We start from the raw sequence: 17,038 nt of genomic DNA, 5'->3' as shown, positions 1-17,038 counted from the left end.
TGGAGTTAATTCCAATCTCCTCTCCATTCTCCTCTGATTCTCCTTCTGCTTCTCTCTCTCTGGATCTCCCAGCCCAATCTTAAGCCTAGTTTATATAGAAATCATGTAGGTTAGAGATATAAAAGTGGAGTTGAACATTAACAAATCAACAAAGAGAGATAAAACCCACTCCTCCAGGAGATTAACTCAAGGACAAAATCTCATCTAAGGAGATTACTCCAGATTACTAGGAGATCCGATCAAGGGCGGGATTGTGCTGTGTTGCTTTCTTTTTTCCCCAGCTAGTAATCCACTTAAGTAGTTGTAGTAAATTTATTTCTAGCAATGTCATTTTGTCTGAGCACAGTAAGAGATAATCAAGCTTAAAGTTTGGTTCTTCCTGAGGATCACAGATCACAGATCATCCTGTTATTTGTCGATTGCCTCGAGCAGGCCCCAGTAACGTCTCCTTCATCCTAGCCCTGAGATTATTCAAGGCTCTTTAGGAAAATGAGACCCATCATTGTTACTGGTATTTGGCACATTGGGTACAACACAGGGAGTTTGCCAGACTCTGCCGTGTGGGCAGGTTACATTTGGGAGCCTGCCAGTTTGTCAAAGTAGGAATGAGATGTCATAATAAAATGTCGCGCAGCCGCATTCGCATTCGGTTCCGGGATCTGGTTTTTATAGTCTCTGAGTCTTGGCCGCTGATGAGATTACACGGCGCCAGGGGGCCAGTTGGTGGGTGTGACCCCCGCCTACTGGAATTTGGAGGATCTGGGTGGAGGATGCTCGACTCCAATCCGAGTAGGCTTGGAGATCTCAGCCCCGGAACCCACGTGGCTTTGTCCCTCTGCCGGTACCTTCCGGTGTGCGGAGAGTGGTCTCAGCATGGTGGTGTCTGGTCCTGGAGATCGTCGGCTGCCGGAGACCTGGTCCAGGTGAGGTGGAAAGCTCAACCCGCTCCCTCCAAGGGGCCACGGCGAGGAACAGCCAGGAGCGGGGGCAGGAGACTGCACTGTTCTCCCTCCGGGATCTGGTTTTTATAGTCTCTGAGTCTTGGCCGCTGATGGGATTACACAGCGCCAGGGGGCCAGTTGGTGGATGTGACCCCCGCCTACTGGAATTTGGAGGATCTGGGTGGAGGATGCTCGACTCCAATCCGAGTAGGCTTGGAAATCTCAGCCCCGGAACCCACGTGGCTTTGTCCCTCTGCCGGTACCTTCAGGTGTGCAGAGAGTGGTCTCAGCATGGTGGTGTCTGGTCCTGGAAGTCGTCGGCTGCCAGAGACCTGGTTGGGGCGGGGAGGAAAGCTCGACCCACTCCCTCCAAGGGGCCACAGCGAGGAACAGCCAGGTGCGGGGGCAGGAGACTGAGGCTATCTCACAATATATTCCAGACCACAGTCCTCAGGCCAGGATAGTCTTGCTAACCCGAGCAGGGTCTCTATTCAGTTACCTCTTTTGGGTCATGACAGAGTTTGTCCATGACAATGCTCTTGACTTATAGCTGAGTATTATGGCACTTTGCCTGCACATTTCGATGCCAGGGTAGCTCACAGCTTGCCCTGGGTCCATTCAGTCCCTCGTTGGGACCCTGCATTTGGGGTGCTAGTAACTAAGGGCAACTGATGCTTAAGTCGAGAAAGCAGATGTCTAGGCGTGAGTATTTTTTGAAGTCAATTAACTCCCAAGTTACAAGAGCATAATATTAACTGTCTTCCTCCTGTGTCCGTATAAAACGGACATTGCTTTAAATTAAACTATGGAGAAGATGGGGGAAAATCAATATTTAACTTACAATATAAGTTCAGTGTTCTTAGGAGGATCTGACCTTACAAGTTAACAGTTAGGGAAAAAGGTGATTAACTGGTTGGGGAGGAGAGCACAGAGAAGAATTTACAGATAAAGAAAGGAATGGGAGTGACTCGGGAGCACTTAAACCTAAGCTCCCCTTGGCAGGGGAGAAAGGACACACCAATGTTATCCTAAAATGTTTAGAGCTATACTCCAACATTTGATCCTTTACATGAAATCAAGCTGCCAGTTCTCCCCTGGCATTGAACATTGTTGTTAGGAGGGGAGACCCAAGATTTGAACAAATAGTGTTAGCATATTGAACAGATACTGTTAGGAGGGGAGACCCAAGATTTCCACTAGGTTTATTAAAAGTACAGAAAGTACAGTTCTTAATTACTGCATTGGTCCATGGGTTAGAAATTTTCCTTGTTTGGTTACCCACCCATCAACTTTCCATTGGAGACCTTGCTCCACTGCCCATTCTTCATCTTCTGCAGAGTGTTCTGGCTTAGAGGAAATAACTCTCTAAATGGGGTATAAATTCCATGATGGAATAGGAATCAAGAACTGTTGGGAGAAATTTTCTGTTCTCTCCAAATGACTACATGTATTAACTAAGAATGAATACTTAGAACCAGTTTAGATATCCACTTCCACTGTGGGAAAACAATTGATCCTGCACTTTGAGCTGAGGTTCCCTGGTAAAGCTCTGGCTTCCACTTTTCTGGCCAGTCTAGTGACAGCATGTATAAAATTGAGTTTTTTGTAGACTAGAAAGTTTACTTACTGAATTATATAATTATTCAGTCACCTTTGTATAACTAGAATCTGATTTTCACAAAGGAGGCTAATTGCACAAATATGGTTTTCTCTCCTCCATTTTAAATTTACCAGACAACTTAATAAACCTGGCTTGTCCTTTTGCACAAACACAGAACAGTTGGTTCCATTTGGGGTACCCAGTTATTTACTAAGAAGTCCAAGGGTTGGTCAAAGACAGAGCAGGAGACACATCAATTATGGCATTTAATGTTTTTCCTCACATCAGGGCTACCCCAGGCTCGGCCACAGGATGTGACGATCAGGTCTCACAAAGAACTAGAGGTAGAGCCTTCAGGTTGAACTGGTTGTGGCCTCAGGTCTCTCACCCTCTGAGGTAGTCAGGAGTCTATCTCATCCCCTGTTCAGGCCTGGGAGAAATCTCAGCCTCCAGTTTTTGACACTTTGGGCAAGGCCCAGGCTGAGTCAGTCATTGCAGATTTCCAGCATCCTCATTTTCCATGGCCCAGATGATGCCCAGTCCTTCCTTGAGTCGGCCTATCTTGAGGGTCTCCCTGAGGTTTGTAGGGTACTTGAAACAGCAACTGTTAGATACTGCTCCTGTAATTTAGACCAATTACTCAGCTCTCCCTAGAAGAGGGCTTTTTGGGTCCCATAGCTGGTTTTCCTGTCTGCACCAGGGGTAGGCCCTATTGTAGAAAGGAAAAACTTTTGTCTGTGTTTATGCAAAGAAACATAAAACCATGAAGCATTAAAAAGATGAAGCCGAAGTTACAATGGGGAGAAAAGCAAATATTTCATCTTACTCACAATGAGATGTACCCGTTTGCTATAGGTTCTAGTCAAAAGAAGCATTAAGTTCTGTAGAGATAGAATATACAGTTTAACGACATCATATCTAACTTATTTAGTTCCATGTTGAAAACTTTGATTTCCAATTGTCTAAGAGCACTGTAATAGGAATCTGGACACTAGAACAATTCTGCAGATATAATCTAAAGAGTTCTTATAGCAGTAAGGTTTGATCACAGTTTCTATTTTAAAACACAACCTTACACTTACACATTTCTTCACATACTAAAGCCTTCTAAACATTCCTTTTCATCCTGTCCTGTTCCTCAGAACCAGTTTCACTCTAACAGGATTCCTTTCCCCTTTTTTCACTAGTGATATCTCCATCCAGCATCCTTTTTACTTAAAATACATACTTATATTCCTTCCTTATTTTCAGATCACAGATTTTAATCTTGTTACTTTACTGAACTTAATGTAGCCTGATCTACCAATAAATTTGGAAAGAAGTTTGCTTTCATTATCTCATTTACCATGACTGGACTGTACTCTGCAGTACAACTTCCAAAAGTATTACATCAGTCCTTTAGATATTCAAAATGTTTACAATGCTCACAATGGAAGATTTTATAACAGAATTCTAAATCCTAGGAAAATACAGATAAAAGAGGGTTAAAAGACTCACAAGATTCATATATTTTATTTGCCTACTTATTCCTTCAATCTTTGCCCACTTCATCACTTCCAGTGGACTTCATTTTGTATTTTATTCTATTAAATGACTTTAACCTCAATTTTCATTTTTCTCCAGTACACAACTCAAATAGTCACATATACAGTTTAAGCTTGTGTTAATTTTTTGAACAATCCTTGCAAATAAGATAATATAGAGGAAGGGAACAACGTTTTAGATTGTCTATATTATCTAGTACGAAGGTCAAATATTCCTTCTAGGTTTCTGTTTCATCTCCTAATGTTTTTTTTTTTCATAATTCTTAAGACAAAACTCTTCAGCCGGAATACTTTAAACTTTAAATTCCTTTCACCACAAATACAAATTTTGTTTTCTGGATATACTCTATTCAAAATGCATTCAAAACTTTAACACTTAGATATTAACTTCCTAACTTCAAGCCTGTTATCAGCATAACACTGATCATCTCCATTCTTAGCTCTCATATGCCTCATCTAAGATGGGAGGTGGGGTTGGCTGGGGGAGGAGGGGGCAGATGTGTCTGTTCAGCTGCAAGATCACCAAAGCCAGTTTTCTGCTATTTTGATCTGAACCTGGTCTGAAACTTCAGCAAGGAAACCGGGTATCTTTAAAACTTTTATTAAGGCACAATGTTGTGGCTTCAGACTATCAGGTTGACATCTGAGATTAACTCATTATAACACTTTGCTAAGTAGCTCTAGAAATTTGAGTTACCAAAAGTCTCAGAGATTAAATAAAACATCGATAGGATAAGTTTTGCAACCAATTTTATAACTCTAGAAACTCATGCTCTAAACCAAACCATTACACTTTGAACCTGTTTTTAGGTACCACAATTATTTCAATTATCATTCTAACAATCCAATGAAGATGCAATCAAATATATATTGATATAGCAGCATAATAAAACACTTGAACTGCCAATGTTTATTAAAAAAAGAGAAAGCTCTGTTTTAATGGCTTCTGTACCTCTGTTGTTTGTAAAAACAGCCTAATTTTTCATTAAGATTCATAGAGGCTTGTAAGATAAAGCCTTGCATTCTCTGAACTCCAATTTCACTTTAGTTTCAGGCTCTAGTTCTGCAGCTCTTTTCTAGATGTAAGATTCCAAAGCTAAAAAAAATTTTAATTGTTAATAACCATTAATGTTTTTCCAGTAAGAAGTTAAATTGAGAATATCAAATTCTCTGTCAAACCTTTTAAATTGTTGTGTTACTTATCACTCTGATCTCTTGTGATGATGCTTCTTGCCCAAGTTTAAGGATCTCTACTTCTGATTTACACAGACAGACAATGGACTGACTACAAACACTGCATGTACATATGCACATATTTACAGTTGATCCATTGATCTGACTCTTCAACAAAGAACTGTCTTTATTTGACTTAATTTTAATTTTAAAAGGTCTTAATTATGACAAAGATTTTTACAACAGATACTTTAACAATTTCACAATTCAAACATGCTTTCTGACCCAGAAAGAGGCCATTGGTACTCTCCAACCTTTAAATAGCAGCATAAGACAGCATTTGAATGGTCAATATTTATGAAAGCATGAGATGTAACCTAATTTTTATCTCCTCACTGTTTTGCAACACGCTTGTTTTTAACCAGGCAGGGGTCTCTCAATCAGTTCCTTCCAGACCAGGATGTAAGGGATCTGGTCCTGGTTTCCTCCTGGTACTGCAAAGAAACTTCTACCTTTAGTTTTTTAGAACGGTCCCCAGCTCAAAGGTACCTTAAGTGGGTCAGCCAATGTTGAAGGCTGCATAACAAGACAATTCTGCAGAACAAAAAGTTTTAAGTTTACTCTTTTTAACCTCCAAGGGCAGATTACGAGCTCTGCTTTTAAAATCCGAGAAATGATCGGTAAAAAGAGACTGGGGTGGGGCTGGAGCAATAGCACACCCGGTAGGGTGTTTGTTTGCCTTGCACGCACCCTTCCTAGATTCGATTCCCAGCATTCCATATGGTCCCCTGAGCACTGCCAGGAGTAATTCCTGAGTGCATGAACCAGGGGTAATTCCTGTGCATCGCCGGGTGTGACCCAAAAAGCAAAAAAAAAAAAAAAAAAAAAGAGACTGGGGTGTTGTCTGTCCCTGGTCATGTTCCTAGGGAGAAAGTGAGTGATTAATGGTCTGAAAACAGAACAAAGACACAGACTCAAGACATACTCAGGTACTCAAATATGCCACGAAGAAGATAGACAAATATCAGCCACTAGTCCTCAGTGCACTGTACCTAACCCCACTTCTCGGGCGGTCCCTCTGTGAGCAAGCTTACTGAATGGCGTCCACCGTTCTGGGGTTTCTGGGGGGGGGGCACTGGGGGTGTCTCCCACACTGCCCAACTGGCGACTTCTTCCTATGCAGGTCCTCTGTACTTGGGCCCTTCCTCCGACCCTCCTGTCAGACACTGAGACGGTCAGTCTGACAAACCACCCTTCAGCCGCCTCTCCCTGAGACGATCTTCCCCAGCAGCCTCACCCCAAGGTGACCGTCACCCAATCACCTCTTCCCGAGATGACCTTCACTTAGCTGCTGCTTCCAGGGCAACCTGCCCCATGGAAAATCTGACAATCCTCACAGTGATGATTAGGAAGAAGAGTGAGGACCACGTGATCTGGGGGGGTCACAGCACAAGCCAAAATCCCAGAGGACGAGCCTCCATATGTTATGTCCTGGGAAGGGAGTTTTGCCTGCACATTGACCAGACCAGATGCAAGGATACAAAGGCAAGGCCCCTTTATCACTAACTCGAGCTAGGGTCCAAGTCTCATCCAACACAGTGGAGTGTTGACAAGGACCCCGACTCCGAATTCTGCGCAGTTTATATAGGATTTGGTTACATAACAGCATTTTTCTAGGAATTGGCAGTACATTTTCAATCCTGGTCCCTGTCCAGTCCCGTGACCCCACTCCCTAGGCCCTCTCTACTTGGCTGGGCACCACTGCCCATACCCCCTACTCTGATAGGCTGTTGCCACGGGGCTGTTTATCTGCCCAAGTTGATATTGTTTCCTCAGAAGTCAGGACTATCGTTCTTTTTTATTTTTTTTATTTTATTTATTTATTTATTTTGCTTTTTGGGTCACACACGGCGATGCTCAGGGGTTACTCCTGGCTCATGCACTCAGGAATCACTCCTGGCTGTGCTCAGGGGACCAAATGGGATGCTGGGAATCGAACCTGTGTTGGCCATGTTGGCTGTGTGCAAGGCAAATGCCCTACCCGCTGTGCTATCACTCCAGCCCCATGAGTTTTGTTCTTAAAGCAGAGCCTGTCATGGCTCCTCTTCAGCCTCACACCATCCTCACCACCTTATACTATCCCCAAAATACTATTAGGTGCCATCCTTGAGCACAGTGCCGAGATAAACCTTGAGCAACCCCGAATGTGACAACCCTCCCCCCAAAAAAGAAAAACAAAACAAGAAAAAAATGTTGCATTCTCCCTAGCCACACTAGCAGTGGGATGGGCACCTGGAATGCCCATGTGCCCCTGATTACTGAGGGCAGACTCGGCTGAGAATAGAGCCAGAACCAAAATAAGGAAAGTTCCTGCTTTACACCACACTTGGGGCTCCCAGATCTAATCAAATCTGACGGCCTTCTTCTCGCCTTACTGGGGCATTTTTAGCAGCTGCAATGGCGAGAGCTTGGGTTCAGCCCCTGGAAAGGCCTTTCTGAGAGTCCAGGCAGAGGCCTCGGGTGGAGTCTGGGAGCATCTCATGGCTGAGGGGTACTTCCCCAGGGACTCTACCAACAGAGACAGTCCTGCTCTGCACCTCCTGGGTGTCTCTGTGCTCTCCACTGGTCCTTACCTGGGATCAGGACTCTCATGGCTGCCTGGCCTATCCCCAGGTCATTGGAGACGCGGCAGATGAAGGTCGTGTTGATGGACTCCTCAGTGGGGTGAATCAGGAGCCAGGAGCCCTGGGGTACAGCAGAGGGTGGCAGAGGGCCTGTGGTCCTGGGGGTGAGAACACGGCCTCTGTTGGAGCCCAGAGTGACAGGGACTGAGGAACTCTAGCACCTCGCCCTGTATGACCCAAGTTGGCAGGTACCTGGATTCCCCCCGACTCTCCCTCTCACACCCCTATTACTGCTCAGCAGGTCCTGGGACCCACCTTCAGAATCCATCCAGAACCTTCTAGTCCTCAGGGCCTGTGTGACCCCCATTCTGACCCCTGTCCCCTGGCTCCTGCTCCCCCCAACATACACCTGGTGGCCTGAGAGAACTTGCTGAAACAGAGCTCCAGACACTCCTCTGCTGAGTTTTGTTCTTTTGACGACCAGTGGAATCCAGTTGGTAACGGCTCTAGTCCAGCAGTCTTCTCCAAATCTCATTACATGTCCAGCAAATTTGATTTTTGATGCCTTGGCAAACGAGACAGCGTCCCTGATTCTTGACCTTCGACGGAGGTCGGAACTCCGGATTCTTTCTCTCATTCGAGTGAAGCGTGATACTACAGGCATAGCACTTTTTATTACTCTTCGGGAGACCCGAATAGTGTTCTTATCCTGTTTTCATAGTACCTAGGTCTCTGAGGCATATGTTAATGCAGGAAGAACAGTGGAATCGAAGATATGTGCCCAGAGCCGGAGGTTCTTCGTCCTCTTAGCTATTTCTTTGACTCTGCCCACAGTCAAGTCAGTCTAATAGGGGTCAGAGGTGACTCTCTCTCTCTCTCTCTCTCTCTCTCTTTCACTCTCTCTCTCTCTGGATCCCTCTGCCTTCCCTTACTTGCAGACCAGAAGTCATCCCCAGCCTCCTCCCTCAGACCCAGTAGTTTATTTTCTAGCCTCCCCTCTCAAACCCAAGAGTTCAGGGCCACAGAGATAGCAGGTAGGGCATGTGACCAACCTATATTTGACCCCTAAGACCCCATACAATTCCCAGAGACCCACCAGGAGTAATCCTGGATTGCACAGCCATGAATAAGCCCTAGCACTGCTGCGTTTGGGCCTCTGAAACAAACAAAAATACCCAAAACAGACCAAGGAGTTCATGCCTTACTCCTTCCTCCCTCTCCCTAATAAGTCTGTCTTGAAATCCTTCCTCCCTTAGATCCACGTATCCATCATATACCTCCTCCCTCAGACCCAGGAGTCCAACCCCAGCCTTTTCCCTAGGAACCACTAGTCATCCCAAGTTCCTTCTCCCTCAGAGCTATAATTGAATACCCATCTCCTCCCTCAGACCCAGGATTCCATGCTCAGCCTCCTCCCTCAGACCAGGAGTGCATCCCAGCCTCCGCCCTAAACCCTGGCTCCCAGCACCTCTTTCCTCAGGTATAGGAGTCCAGGTAAGCCTCTCTTTTCCTTCACCTTAGAGTTTGGGCACCCAGACCCTGTCCCCAATGGTTGGGAGTTCATCCCTAGACTCCCTGCTCAGACATGATTGTCCATCCCCAGCCTCCCTTCTCAGACCCGGATCAACCCCAGGACTCACGTGCTCCAGTCATAACTCTTGGGCTCTGGGTTGCTGCGGGCGTCACAGGTCAGTCTGGTTTCCCTGCGGCCCTGCTGCCCGATGTCATCATAAAGGGCGATGGAGACCTGGGGGGAGTCTGCTGGGGGACAGGGACAGACACAAGGACACCCTTCTATTACTGCTCAGCCTGAGGGGCCAACACTTGAAGAGAAGAGCCCCTCCCACATTTCACACAGGCAACATGAGGGGCAGATGAGTCTGGGCGACATGACATGACCCTGAGTCATTCAGGTTATCTTGGAAAGGGTCAGGGTCTCGTTCTCACTTTAGTGACCTGGGGACAGATGTCAAATGTGCTCATGACCTTGGGGCCCATACCCTGTTCTGTAGCATCACATGCTTGGGAATTTCTGCTCTGCTCCCTCTTGCCAGTGCCTGCATGTAGGGTGCTGCAGGGGATCATTGTATAATTGAAACTCAAACATGAAAGCTTTGCAACTGTATCTCACGGTGGGTTTATTAAAAAAAAAAAAGTTGGAGGAGGCAGCAAAGGACAGCGGTGGTGGTAACCCATGTATAGAAAAGTCTTGATGTAATGGGGTTGTTGGTGCCCACATGTAGACAATGAGGGTGGGTGTGCTGGTGTAGGTGGTGGGGTCATAGCAGTGCTGCTGTCACTATTTTTGAGACAGGAACTGAGCATGCGCATCTCAGCTCTCAGTCTTTGTCCTGGATAAACTCAGGGCCCACTGGGAAAAGTTACTTCAGGTCCCCAACCTGGCTCCGAATAACTGCCCTGGCCCAGGCAAAAACCAAACCAACAAATGCCCCCCTCCCCCACCACCACCCACAAAAGTCACCAAGATCTTCTGCAAGAACCAAATGATCTACTGTCTCCCGACCCACAACAAGGACCTATATGCATCTCCAGCCCCCCCCCCCATTGTTGTTGTTTTACCTCCTTGAGTCTCATCCTGCCCCTTCCCTCTCTGAATCCTTCCCTCCCCTATCTACCCGCTAGTCCCGCCCCCCCAAGAAGTCCCGCCCACTGTCATGCTGCTACACTACCAGGAGCCCTACCCCTCACACTCACAGAACACACGTAGCCAGGTAAGCGCACTTCCCATCTGGGACGTGCTGATGTGGACCTCGCAGGTGTAATTGGCTTCATCCCCAGGGCTCAGCTCACGAATGGTCAGCGAGGCGTCCAGCAGGTCCGCACCCAACCTGGCGGCCTTGAACTCCACACGGTCGGGCTCTGGGATGATGGGGCCCTGCTCCCAGTAGAACTCGGCCACAATGCTGGGGTCCCCCAGAGGGTCCAGCCGCTTCCACCTGATCTCAGTCACCTGTGGGATTTCTGACTCCAGAGGTTGTAAGTGACATGGCAGGGACACAGTGCTGCCCAGGGAGCCATGTACCTCTGTGGGCGCCTGCACGACCACTTTCCTGGCCCCTGTGAGGGAAACGTGGAAGGAGAGAGGAGTCAGGCTGAGGGATTGCAGATACCAGGACCCAGGTTATGATGGGGAGAGCCCGGGGAAGTCAACAGGATGGAGAGTGTGGGGTTGAGGGTTGAGTTGGGGGAGGGTGGACGAGGGAACCACATCCGTGTACTGTGGGTGCATGTGCTGCTTTGGGCTGTGACCAGATTTTATATAACCAAGTTTCATACATTTTAAATTTTGAAAAAATAATTGCAGTAAAAAAGTTCCATGTGGGGGACCAGAACTATTCCAGAGGGTTGGGTGCTTGCATTGATACTTGACTGACCCAGGTTCAATTCCCAGCATCCCATATGGTCCCCTGAGCTCACCAAGAGTGATCTCTGAGTAGAGAGCCAGCCAGGAGCAACCCTTGAGAATTGCTAGATATAGAAAGAAAGAAAGAAAGAAAGAAAGAAAGAAAGAAAGAAAGAAAGAAAGAAAGAGATGTGTTGATGCAGAGATAGTACAGCAGATAGACCACTTGCCTTGCACCTGGTTGATCCATTTTTTTAAAATTTTTATTAGTGAAACACCATGAGGTACAGTTGTAGACTTACAAATTTTTGTGCTTGGGTTTCAGTTATACAATGATCTGGTACCCATCCCTCTACCAGTTCCCATTTTCCACCACCACGGGTCCCAGTATTCCTCCCACCCCCATCCCCCCCCCCATCCTACCCTACCTCTGTGGCAGGGCATTCCCTTTTATTCTCTCTCTCCTTTTGGATGTTATGGTTCTGGTCGATCCAATTTTGATCCACATCATTCCATATGGCTCCCTGGGGACTGCCAGGAGTAATTCCTGAGTGTAGAGCCAGTAGTAACCCATGAGTATTGCAGGGTGTTCCTCAAAAACAAAAAAACAAGAATTCCAGAGACCAGAGCACTAGTACAGTGAGACTAGGGCATTTCCCTTGCAGTTGGCTGACCCTGATTCAAACTCAGCTTCCCATTTGGTCCCCTGAGCACTTTCAGGAGAAATTCCTGAGTACAGAGCCAGAAGTAAGCCCTGAGTTCCACCAGGTATTGTGAATAGATGACCCAAAGTTAGCAGAAAAAACACGAGTTGCTCAAAAGAAGAACCAAGAAACAGGATTGGACACTGCAGGGATGCAGGGACCCAGGGGCAGGGAATCTTGAGAACAACCTGGGAATAGCCTGTGTGCTCCAGACTTCTTGGCTACTCTCTCACCCCACAACAGTATGGCCCAAAACCATAAACATAAAATAAGAAAGAAAGAAAAAGAGAAGGAGAAAGAGAGCTCTGCTGGGAGACAGAAGACTGGATCCTGGGCCTCTCTAGTTCTTTCCTAGTTAGTGAAAAGGGATGAGGACAGCGAGCACTCTCGAAGGCTCCCAGTCATAGCTGTTCCAGGGCTACCCCCATCTCAGCCCTTGGTCTCCCAGCAGCTCCCTGAGCCAAGATCCCTCCAGCCCACACCTGTTCTTTCCAGAGGCCAGGACATGCTTCACCTTCACTGCACCTCACTTTTGCTGTTTCTCTGACTTCTGAGACTGGGGAGTGTGTTTCTCACACCATCACCCGTGGATTCTGGTGACATGCATACCAACAGGGCAGAGCACTCACCTTCCCCTGTGCTGTTGGGGGCCTGAGTGTAAGAGGAGCCCAACACAGGCTTGGAGCAGCTTGGTGGGGGCAGAGAAAGCTGGTTTCACTTTCTTTTTCTCCTCTGGGAAACAGGGATGTTTCTCTAAAGCTAAAAATAGGGCAATCCAGCACAGACAAATAACTCAAAACCTGGGCTGCTCCCACAAACCATGTCCATAAACACATAGGCTTATCTTTACCCTTTTTCCAGAGACACATAAATATATCACTTAATCACTTAATCACTTAACTTCCCGTTAGTCGTCGATTTGCTCGAGCGGGCGCCAGTAACGTCTCCATTTGTCCCTGTCGCGTGCTAGTGTAGCCCAATGGCATCTGTTCGCTCCGGGAACATGAAGGGCCTCAAACCGATCGTTCATGATCTTGACGAAGAAGTCTGACCATCTGGTAGGTGGGCGGCCACGCGGTCTTTTGACATCCCGTGGAATCCAATCAGTAACAGCTCTAGTCCAACGGTCGTCTTTAAATCTCATTACATGACCAGCCCATCTGATTTTCGACACCTTGGCAAATGAGACAGCGTCCCTGATCCTTGATCGTCGACGGATGTCAGAACTCCGGATTCGTTCTCTCATTTGAGTGAAACGTGATATTCCAAGCATAGCTCTTTCTATTCTTCTTTGGGAGACCTGAATAGCGTTCTCATCTTGTTTGCGTAGGGCCCAGGTCTCTGAGGCATATGTTAATGCAGGAAGAACAGTGGAATCAAAGAGATGTGCCCGGAGCCGGAGGTTCTTCGTCCTCTTAGCTATTTCTTCGACGTTCTTGAAGGCGTTCCAAGCCTCTCTCTTCCTCCTGCGCAGCTCGGGTGCCAGGTCATTTGTCATGTTGACCTCTCAACCTAGGTAGACATAGCTGTTGCATTCGGAGATGGTCGTACCATTGAGAGCGAATGGGGCGTCAGGAACAAGGCTGTTTCTCATAAACATTGTCTTCATAAGATTCAGCTGTAGTCCTACCTTTCCACACTCACGGTCAAAGTCGGCCAGCATTTGTGCCGCTTGGCTGATGTTTGGTGTTATTAAAACAATGTCATCAGCAAAGCGGAGGTGGTGTAATTGCCGACCATCTATCTTCACTCCCATTCCTTCCCATTCCAGTCGTCGCATGATGTTCTCGAGGGTGGCACTGAAGAGTTTCGGTGAAATGGTATCACCCTGCCGCACCCCTCTCTTGACATCAACGATCACTTCTTTGTAGAATGGTGAGATCCTGGTAGTGAATCTGCAATAGAGCTCACGGAGGATCCTGATGTATTGGGCTTGAATGCCCTGATTGGCTAGGGCTTCAATGACCGCTTCCGTCTCAACAGAATCAAAGGCCTTCTTTAAATCAATGAACGTTAAACAGAGCGGCATCTTGAACTCCCGAGAAACCTCAATGAGCTTGGTTATCGTGTGGAACCAAATATATCACTAAAGGAATCAACTAGCTCTGAAAACTTTTCAGACCCTTTCCTTGCTGAGACACGGTGGATGGCCCTCCCTGTGTGGGAGACCAACTGACCTTACTTCCTTGAGAAAGCGGCACACTGTCTTTGACCCTGGCATCAGGAATGTGAGCCCCTTTGACAGGTAAGATGATGCGTGTTTACATGGCAGAAAAACAGGATGTGTGCAAAGGGGCTTAGGTGGAAAGCAGGATATGTGATCATCAGGTAGAGAGGCAGGATGTATGCTCACTTGGCATAAAAGCAAGTGCAGGACTTGGGGGATCAATAAAGAGGGTGGCCTACTGCTTATTTTTTTAGCTCCAGAATCAATCAGTTGTTTAACTATCATGTGATTCTGTTTTGAGTTTATTTTACTATTGTTCAACTATCTTTAGTTTTTTATTTGGGGGATTTCTATGTTAATCAGTGAATTGCTCACTTACTGTCTTACTAATATTCCTATTTTGTAATCTATAGATTGTTTTGCTAATTGCTTATCTTTGATTTCTGTATGTGGTTTACCTGCTAACTTAGCATAAGAATGAGAAGAGAAATGGGTCCATTTATGTGTCTGGAAGACACTTGGGGGGCTGCTCTCTTGTTCAAATACTGGGCAGAGACAACAGCCACTGATCAACTAATAATTGCTGACTGAAACTTTGCCATGCATGCCTTGCTCCCTCCACCTATAACACTCGGAGGGGTCAGGTCACTGCACATCCAAATAATATCCCAGCAGCTTCTCTTCTCCCATACCCATCACCTCAGGACTACTGAACCTCACAGTGAACTTAATTCTGCAAAACCTCAGGTAAATGGGTCCCTTTGGCTGAAAGTCCCCGGCCTTATGGAACTGGGGAGGGCTACTTCCCCCAACCTTCCGGTACTTCCAGAAACCCCTGCAATCTTGCCCACAAAAAGGCTCACTGCTGTACTATCTAAACACAGCAACCGTGACAAGTAATAACTCACCAGATTGGATGAGATGTAAAGTAATAGGTCACAGTCCTCCTGTTGTTCATCGATTTGCTCAAGCGGGCCCAGTAATGTCTCCATCATGAGACTTGTTGTTACTGTGTTTGGCATATCGAATATGTCACGGGTAGCTTGCCAGGCTCTGCCTTGCGGACGAGATACTCTCAGTATCTTGCCGGGCTCTCCGAGAGGGGTGGAGGAATCGAACTCAGGTCGGCCATGTTGGCTGCGTGCAAGGCAAATGCCCTACCGCTGTGCTAGAAGCCAACTAATCTGGATAACAAAACTATCAACATAGAAGCTGAAATTGTAACAGAATCATAATAATACCTTAGACAAGGACTTAATATCTGCATGATGAGATACAAAACGTTTCACTAATTTTCTTATAAGGAAATAGTTTTTGATCATTCTGTTAGCCCTTAATTGGTAACACGCAATATAAAAGAAATTACTGAGGGCCTGCTAAGGGGGCAGGTTTGACTGGTGGGAAAATAGACACAATGTTGGAGGGAAGGTGAGAGAGGTGGTGGAGGAATTGTATTGGAACATTGAATGCCTGTAACAATTCATCATATACAACTTTGTAAACCAGGATGGTGTTTAAAGTGTGTGACGGGGGAGAGGGGAGGAAGAATACAAGATCCTTTGCCAGATGGGCCCAGAAACACTCCATGTGGTAACTTCCCTGGGAAAGACTCTGAACCCCCTTCCAACTCTGCAAAAGATGCTCTGCATGTCTTGAACTCAAAGCCCTGCCCTTGTCTTTAGAGCACCTGGTGCCCAGCACCTGCTCAGACACCCTGGAACCCAGACTGGACCCTGAGCCCCAGTAATAGCTCCTGAGACCATGGTCTGATGACATCTCACTCACAAACAGTCCATCCCCTCTGCTCTCCAACATTTCCAGGGGTCAATGCCTGACTCTGTTTTGAGCTGAAGCTGACTTGGGCGCAGTCACCCTGGTCCCTGGAACATTGCGGTGAGGGGTACAGTGAGGGGTCACAGCTGGGTGAACGCTGGTGAGTGAGCACCCCAGGACTTGGTGTTTGGGGCAGAAATGGAATGGGGTGCTGTGCCCCTTCTGCAGAGATTGCTTTGTCCTTTCTCCCTGGCCACAGGGAGCTTAGGTTTACTGGGTTACACCCAACACAGTACTCCTGAGGCACCAAGTTCCTTTCTCTTTATCTGTAACCTCTTCTTTGTGCTCTGCTTCCCCACCTGGGATCGCCAATGGCAATGGGCAGACGTGGAGAAAAAAGGACTCTACTTCACCACTGGTGGGAATGCTGACTGGTTAAGCCCTTTTGGAAAAAAGTATGGACGCTTCTCAAAAAATTAAAAAATGAGCTCCCATTTGACCCAGCAATACCACTTCTGGGAATATATCCCGGAGATACAAAAAAGTACAGTAGAAATGACATCTGGACGAGTGGCTCTCCGGCACGGCCACGGCCCCAGAAGCACAAGGACAATACAGAAAACCAGCAGCTTGGAGCAGAAAAGTGAATGGACTACGCATTAATCCATGCCATCTTGCCTGCCCAGAGGGGAAAGGGTGTTGCCCCATTCACCCTCTCCTCTCTGGAAAGAAAGATGGCGTCCGCATGGGAGCCTTGTGGAGAGCAGGTCTGAGCCGAGGTTGGGGCGCGACTGATACCTCATGGGACGGAGAGGGGGGCGCTCCAGCTCATCCTTCACGCCCTACCGAGGTCACCAGTTGCCCCCCACGAGCGACTCTCCAGCACGGCCACAGCCCCAGAAGCACAAGGACTTAATACAGAAAACCAGCAGCTTGGAGCAGAAAAGCGAACGGACTATACATTAATCCGCGCCATCTTGCCTGCCCAGAGGGGAAAGGGTGTTGCCCCATTCGCCCTCTCCTCTCTGGAAAGAAAGATGGCGGCCGCATGGGAGCCTTGTGGAGAGCAGGTATGAGCCGGGGTTGGGGCACGACTGAAACCTCATGGGACGGGGGGGCGTTCCGGCCTGTCCTTCACGCCCTACCGA

The 17,038-nt window shown here is 47.1% G+C and overlaps 1 protein-coding gene across 1 annotated transcript in view; it reads right to left on the bottom strand.

Annotated features, from left to right (window-relative positions):
* LOC130043362 (poliovirus receptor homolog) overlaps positions 1 to 17,038 on the bottom strand; it is a 216,961-nt gene that overhangs the window by 135,168 nt on the left and 64,755 nt on the right. Inside the window, exon 3 of the mRNA XM_056135616.1 lies at positions 10,598 to 10,839. Within this exon, the coding sequence (XP_055991591.1) occupies positions 10,598 to 10,839 (242 nt within the window). The remainder of the gene's footprint in view (positions 1 to 10,597; positions 10,840 to 17,038) is intronic.

This window comes from Sorex fumeus, unplaced genomic scaffold (genome assembly GCF_029834395.1).
Source record: "Sorex fumeus unplaced genomic scaffold, SorFum_2.1 ptg000122l, whole genome shotgun sequence".
Classification (NCBI taxonomy): domain Eukaryota; kingdom Metazoa; phylum Chordata; class Mammalia; order Eulipotyphla; family Soricidae; genus Sorex; species Sorex fumeus.
This window is presented reverse-complemented; position numbering and strand designations above follow the sequence as displayed.